The following is a 6,545-nucleotide window of genomic DNA, read 5'->3' as shown; positions in this document are numbered from 1 at the left end:
AGACCTTTAACAAACCAGTGCAGGGCCGTGCCTTTATCAAGGGTGGGAACACGGCGGAGCAATCGACGAAACTCATGAGTATAAAGCGCGACCGATCGTTTTCCTTGTTTAAGCGACTCGAGGGCCTCACGGGCAGCGGCGACGGGATTGGGAGGAGTGTGAAAGGTGAGAAAGTCGGTCTCAAACTCGTCCCAAGGAGTGCGGATAGTCAGGCCCGAAGAGCGCCACCAGGACTTGGCATCGTCGATCAGATTAAGTGCCGTGTACTGAACCCATTCGGCCAGACCAAGCTTGACAACGGTGAAGTACTCTTTTTGGTTGTCGATAAAGTTAATGCATGCATCTGCATCAATCGCACCGGAGTAGGGGGTAGGGCGCTGGGGTTTGAGGACTTGGGCCAGACTACGGGCAAGGTCACGGCGATCAGCCTCCAGCTCGCGCTCGGTGGGCTCGGCCGGAGCAGGGGCGGGAGTGGGTACAGACGCAGAGATCGGTATAGCGTCGAAAAAGTTGCGTATGGCAATCTGGCGGTCGGTGGGAATGCCGTCAAGAAGGGAATCGAGTTGGTCAGACATAATGATAGTGTGAGTGAAAGAGACGGTGGAAAAAAATCAAACTTTAAAAAAAAAAAAAAAAAAGGATGAATCAAGAAAAGGAAAGAGAGGAAAAGCAGGGCAGAGGGGGGATTGATGTTATCTTTGCTACCATGTAATAGCAACAAAACGAAGGAAGGAACAAGTGCAGGAACAAGAGGACACGAGGTAGGAACACGAGAGGCAGGGGACAAGAGACAAGGGCTAGAACGGATGATCTTTATTATTGTGATAGTATCCTAGGCTAACCTTCTGCTTAGCCCTCAACCACGCCCCCATCACCGCGCCTCAACCGCTGCGCCCCCTGTATATTAGTATAAATACCTCTATCTCTCTGTATAATAAAGATCATCCGTTCTAGCCCTTGTCTCTTGTCCCCTGCCTCTCGTGTTCCTACCTCGTGTCCTCTTGTTCCTGCACTTGTTCCTTCCTTCGTTTTGTTGCTATTACAATTATACAGAGAGATAGAGGTATTTATACTAATATACAGGGGGCGCAGTGGTGGAGGCGCGGTGATGGGGGCGTGGTTGAGGGCTAAGCAGAAGGTTAGCCTAGGATACTATCACACTTATTGCTTCCTTAACAGTGGATGGAGGTACGGGCTTCATTTTTTGCAGATAGATAGAGTAGAATAAGGCAAACAGGAAAACGAAACACAAAATGGGTTCATTTATAATGAATCTGATGAAAATGACGATGGTATTTAAAATTACATAAAAATGAGGTTAAGGTGCAAAACTGATTCAATGATGACGGATGGCACAATCGTCATGCAGCAATGGGTGTGCATACTTCTGGCTCCAAAGCAAGCAGCCCTGTTCGTCATTGGATGGGCTACATTTGTGGTGAATATGACGATGGCTGAGGCATTGGTTCCTTGTAGGTGAGTGCCAACGCAAAATCATCGCATCATTGAATCAGTTTTGCACCATACTGTATAAGGAAATCCACTTGTGTCCAATTCACATCCATTCAGTCGCACTTCCTGGCTTTCCATGTACTCAACAATCTCTCTGAAAGTGGTGGGTAGATTGCTGGTTACATTCTCGATATAGATGAGATATTTTTGAGTGCTGACATTTCGCGGTCGTCGCAACATCTGTCTACATGTTTCAACAATGACGCCAGTTTGTGCTTCAAAGAACCCCACGACATAGTTGAAGTGCTTCACATTGCAGTCTATACCAACTGTGATGGTCGGAGTGTGAATGAAATAGTCAAGGTCCAGCACAATTTTGTTGATATTTTGTGAGATGTCAATCTTATCAGCATCAGATGTGTTCTTTGTGATACAGACACCTCTTCTGCCCATTTTCTGCAGTGTCTTATGCAGGGTCTCGGCATCTTCAGCTGAGTGTGTGGTTGATATCCAGACCTTCTGATCAGATTTTACAAGATCAATAACATGAGACTCTAAGACTTCCTTATGCTGGAAGCACACAACTTGATGCCCTTGCTGTGGTTTGAACGTGTTGTGAATGACAAAAGCATCGCTCCTCACAGACTTGATGATTTCAGCCTCTCGGTCTGTCACGTCAGCATCCAAGGCAATTACCCTCTTAGACTTGCGCATAAGTTCTTCTAGGACTTGATTGTTTGTGCCATGGCGGCCTTTCATGGTGCCCACACTTGTCATCTGTTCAAAAATAGAGCAGACCTCATCCAAGACCAGAACCACATCCATGCTATAGTATTCAAGATCAAGCTTATATAAGGACTCAGCTTGAATGATCACGCGCTTCCCTGAGACAAGCCCAGGGAAACTAAGATAGCTCTTTAGCTTAAGGCGTTTCTCTAGATTGCGTGCTAGTGATTGTCGAGGAGACACAAAAATGTATGTTAAGTTCTTGTGCCTATCCATAAAACTTTCAACAAAAGAGGTCTTAGCAGTGTTTGGTTCACTGCGGATCACAAGACTCTGTTTCTGATTTTGCAGCAGCTTCATAACTTCCTTATACTCCAAATGGCGAAGTGAGCAATGTTTGTTAGCAGTGATTGTTTCTTCTTGATTGGTCTGTGCCCTATGCACTCGAAGTGCGATCATGCTTGGAAAATCTAGTTTGCCAATTTGAAGTCCATCACGCCTGGAATTTGCATTCACCCTATAGCAGTGGAGGTATACTTTTCCCTGATCTGCAATTGTCACATATGCACTGTCATTGTCGTGGATCCTATTACATATTTGACAGTGCCCTGATTTTATACGCTTCAGGTGCATACGACTGTTATGAGATTCGCCAATCTTGAACTGTGACAAGCAATCCATTTTTGCAAGCATGGCATTTATTGCTTTAATCACAATAGGTGGCAACTTTTGGTTTTGCTCTTGGTCTTGATCCTGCTCAGACCCCTGTACTCGAGGTAGTTTATTTCTAGCACCTTTGCTTGCTGCAAGATGACAATGCACAATATCTGTGACATCAGCACTCACATTGGTGACAAAAAACTCACTCTCAGGTGCAGAGCAGGAGGCATTGTGCCAAATTGCAGGTCGGAGAACCCTTGTTGGATCATGGCGCTTAGCACTATTGATGCATCTGAAGTTTCGATTCTTTGTGTAAACAGTCCAATCAATGTGTTTTGAAAGTGGATGTTCTTTAACCATCAAATGGAAGGCGTCCATAAAGTTTTTCATATGGCATGTGTTGTCTCTGAACTTGAATCCAGACCTTGATAAGATGATGTGCATTGACCCTTTTTCAGCATTTGATGCACTCAAAATGCGGCACTCAGAAGCTAAGACTTCGTACTCTGGACAGAAGGCATTCCTTTGCTGCAAAAAATCTGAGAAGATTGTCTCCTCAGTGTCCTCTGTCTTTGAGGGATCCCACTCCAGGTCGTAGTATTCCCAGCAAGATGTCCCATCGCGGATTTGCTCAAAGAAGAAGCATTCAGTGGCTGGTACATACTTTGTGGATGGCAGGAAGCTCTGCAGATTTTTGTAGCTGCCAAATGCCCAAAGCGGTTTGCCCTCCGAGTTGAGCTTGAATTGATGAGCAACAAGAAATGTGTTCTGAGCCTCATCAGCTCTCTTGAAAGATGCTGCCTGTGGCCTAAGGCCCTGTTGCTTTTGTGAGTAGAATGTGGCTCCAAATTTGTACATTGTTTATAATGTGCGTCTTGTTGTATATGAAAAATTTATATTCAGTTTATTTATTTTTTTGAAATCATCCCCTGTGCATGAACCAAGGGGCCAACTTGCAAAGTTCTTTTCTAAGAGAGAGCTTGCAAGTTAGCCCCGGCTAAATAATATTCCGTTCAAGCATGAAATACAATCCACCCAGGAAATTGCATAGTCTCCCGACAGGGTAACACTTTTTGTTGACTTTTTAAAAAATAAAATAAGATAGCTCTTTATTGACTTGTTAAATAAAAAAAAGCTATTTATTATTGATGGCCTTCGAAGGTACGTAGATGATAATATTCTTATTAAAAAAAACATCTTCACAACAGATTTGCAAGAGGGGAGCTTCCGAGGGTTTGATCCTCACTAGGGCTTTCTGGATCTTGGTACAACCACCTTGGATCATCCATGTCACTCTCATCAGCAGAGCCGTCCTCATCCATAGTTGTCAAACAACGCTGATAGTGCTGGATCGTTCCTGCCATAGCAGCCTACATCACAACAAAGGGAGGAGTAGGAAACTGATTAGTACTCAATGTCCAGTATCCTCCCCATAGGCATAATAAAAAGATAAATTCCGACTTACCCTAACACGCAGCAAGTGCGCGATTCCTTGGATTTGCCGGGTCCATTGCTGTGGGGCGGATGGCAAGATATGAGACCTATGAGCTTGGTGCAGAAAGATGTATGGGCTCTTCTTTGTTGGTCGAAGTTGGAACGTCTTGAACCCTGGACCTCCTGAGTATACTGCAAAGAAACGTGCACTCTCAACAAAGTTCTCCAGCTTGATATCTTGGGTTCGACCACTTGCCAGTAGATGTAGCTCTTTGAACAGAACTACGCTAGTTTCATGCAGAAACTTCGTGGAGAGTTCATCCCAAACCGGCATGGACTCAACAATGAACCAATCTTTCTGATCCCGAATGTCTCGACCCACCATATCGACATTCTTGCCCTTTCGCTTCCTCGGTGCCTGTCCTTCGACATCAAGACGACGACCTTTGTTCCTGCGGTTCTTGCTCTCATAGGTTGCCTTCTCTCCATCTATCATCGTAATCCCATCAACGTTTCCAGGATTCTCCGGAGCAGGGGCCAGCCCTCTCGACACCAAAATGCTTCAGACGTCTCTGTGATATTATCAAATGGTGAGGGGTTTGCCTTGTATATTTGTGTCCTAAACTTAAGTCGCATTAGAGCCATGATATAAGGCAGGATATCTAGCAAGTCATTTTCCAGGATGCTTACCACTGAATTATAGACAATAGGGCCAATTCACAAGCTATAACGTCTGTTTTGGGGATTGGCACAGTGGTGACATGATCACCACGGTTCAGAGCCTTCCGAAGAGAGACAAGATATTGTTCCGTGGTCTTGCAGAGATCTGGTACATCGAATGCCCTCTGCTCACACAACTCTGACCATTCTTCATTTGTGAACAATGCTCGAGTCAAAGGACAATCGTAATCAATAGTATATGATCTTATCCTAAGCATATAGAGTACAATTAGATATTAGTTATTATGTTGTATCTCATGACCCAAATGCATGCAAAATTGGTCATACCGAAATGTGGCTGCGCCACCCAGACTGGCTTCAAATAGAACTGTCTCGACATCTCTACCTGACTTTAGATGCCAGAATTTGCACTTATCCATGCCTCGGTACCGCTGTTAATATAATAGAATCATCAAAAGGGAATGAGACTAGTGGCAGTGTATAAAAGTGTGCCAACTGCACTGTTTAGTTTGCAATCTGGCCATGAACAATGAAAATATTATCTGCACAATAACCAACCTCAATTCGAGTGGACAGAGTGTTGTTCAGTGCCTCGTCAGGGCTGTGCGCCTCGTCAGGGCGGCTCCGCTTGCCTGTTTGCTTCTGCTGGGCTCCTTTTTGACGAGTTTCTGTAAATGTTGATAGTTATGGAGATGAGTGTTGGGTTGTATTTTGATTTGGCTGTTAGAAGGTTGTCACTCAGGCAAATCTCACAGTCTCATCTCTTACCAATCTGTGTGGGCAAGATTTCTTTCCCAGCATCATCAACCCTACTCGATGCACTGTTCTTGATGATCGCCACAGAGTCATCGGCATCTTTGGCTAGTGGCGGAATAATTTGAGGTTAATTAAGGTTCTGTATATGGCAGCAAAGGCGAAAATTGGTTAAATATACATTACCGAATTTGTCTCTGGCACTTCGAGTATAGTATCTATAAGCAGCTCCAAGTTGGGCCGTAGCATTCTCCTTGAGATCTAGCGTTTGCTGCTGATCAATGATATTCTCACGCAGCTCCATTTCCTCGACTTGCAACTCCTGCCAAAAGGCTTCAACCAGACTAGTATCCCGTTTCCACTCGGAACAAAGCCTCGGATACTCTTGACTCACGCTTTTACGCCCACACCCTTGAATGGCCAGGAGGACCTCCGAAACCCACGTCTGGGTTAACTTGTCCTTCATGGAGCTCAGAGGGGAGCAGAAACGCAGGTAACTGAGATAATTGATCGAAGCTGGATACTTCAGGCTCTCAAAGTATGCAGCGTAGGGTACATGCGACAGGAGCTTCTGCCAAGGAATTGGTTTGACGCCTTTCTGGGAACAAGACATTCTGAGTGTTGAGTTTAGTTAGTTCCCGGCCTTATACATTGGCTGTTGCAATGGTCAACAGCTTGCTTATTACCTTGAAATAAAAGTGCGGCAACAGTTCTGGTATGAACGGGCAGTAGTGTGAGTGGGGGACAGGATCTTCTAGGCGTTAGAGAAAAAGGGGTTCTTGATCTGTGCCACTTTTGGTGTGAGTGTTATTAAAAACGAGACGTTGTTGTAATGCTCC

The 6,545-nt window shown here is 44.9% G+C and overlaps 4 protein-coding genes across 4 annotated transcripts; all 4 read right to left on the bottom strand.

Annotated features, from left to right (window-relative positions):
* Nucleotides 1–881: 881 nt before the first annotated feature.
* On the bottom strand, nt 882–2,277 carry BC939DRAFT_497919 (uncharacterized protein; the record flags this gene model as incomplete). Its single annotated transcript, XM_051559752.1, has 3 exons — nt 882–897; nt 991–1,036; nt 1,560–2,277. The coding sequence occupies 3 exons, from the start codon at nt 2,275–2,277 to the stop codon at nt 882–884; spliced, it is 780 nt and encodes a 259-aa protein (XP_051405824.1).
* A 658-nt stretch (nt 2,278–2,935) lies between these two features.
* BC939DRAFT_513581 (uncharacterized protein) lies at nt 2,936–3,696 on the bottom strand (the record flags this gene model as incomplete). The annotated part of the gene is made up of 2 exons (XM_051561120.1): nt 2,936–2,943; nt 3,045–3,696. The coding sequence occupies 2 exons, from the start codon at nt 3,694–3,696 to the stop codon at nt 2,936–2,938; spliced, it is 660 nt and encodes a 219-aa protein (XP_051405823.1).
* Nucleotides 3,697–3,933: 237 nt separating this feature from the next.
* BC939DRAFT_92300 (uncharacterized protein) lies at nt 3,934–5,031 on the bottom strand. Its single transcript, XM_051561999.1, has 3 exons — nt 4,963–5,031; nt 4,304–4,896; nt 3,934–4,208 (listed from the first exon to the last, which is right to left on the bottom strand). The coding sequence occupies exons 2-3, from the start codon at nt 4,766–4,768 to the stop codon at nt 4,038–4,040; spliced, it is 636 nt and encodes a 211-aa protein (XP_051405822.1). The 5' UTR covers nt 4,769–4,896; nt 4,963–5,031; the 3' UTR covers nt 3,934–4,037.
* BC939DRAFT_92178 (uncharacterized protein) lies at nt 4,612–6,097 on the bottom strand. The gene is made up of 6 exons (XM_051561998.1): nt 5,893–6,097; nt 5,722–5,814; nt 5,586–5,621; nt 5,281–5,384; nt 4,963–5,202; nt 4,612–4,891 (listed from the first exon to the last, which is right to left on the bottom strand). Exons 1-6 carry the CDS (start codon nt 5,953–5,955, stop codon nt 4,765–4,767), a joined length of 663 nt encoding a protein of 220 aa, XP_051405821.1. The 5' UTR covers nt 5,956–6,097; the 3' UTR covers nt 4,612–4,764.
* Between the last annotated feature and the right edge of the window lie 448 nt (nt 6,098–6,545).

Source organism: Gamsiella multidivaricata (assembly GCF_025024155.1).
Source record: "Gamsiella multidivaricata strain RSA 2152 chromosome Unknown BC939scaffold_184, whole genome shotgun sequence".
NCBI lineage: Eukaryota > Fungi > Mortierellomycota > Mortierellomycetes > Mortierellales > Mortierellaceae > Gamsiella > Gamsiella multidivaricata.
The sequence above is the reverse complement of the archived record's forward strand: the minus strand, read 5'-3'. Positions and strand labels throughout refer to the sequence as shown.

Coding starts and splice junctions, on each gene's coding strand:
- BC939DRAFT_92300 (XM_051561999.1), bottom strand. CDS start 4,768: ATGATAGATGGAGAGAAGGCAACCTATGAGAGCAAGAACCGCAGGAAC. Junction 4,209..4,303: donor CGCACTTGCTGCGTGTTAGG/GTAAGTCGGAAT, acceptor GTTGTGATGTAG/GCTGCTATGGCAGGAACGAT.
- BC939DRAFT_92178 (XM_051561998.1), bottom strand. CDS start 5,955: ATGCTACGGCCCAACTTGGAGCTGCTTATAGATACTATACTCGAAGTG. Junction 5,203..5,280: donor GGTGGCGCAGCCACATTTCG/GTATGACCAATT, acceptor CTATATGCTTAG/GATAAGATCATATACTATTG. Junction 4,892..4,962: donor CTATTGTCTATAATTCAGTG/GTAAGCATCCTG, acceptor ACTTAAGTTTAG/GACACAAATATACAAGGCAA.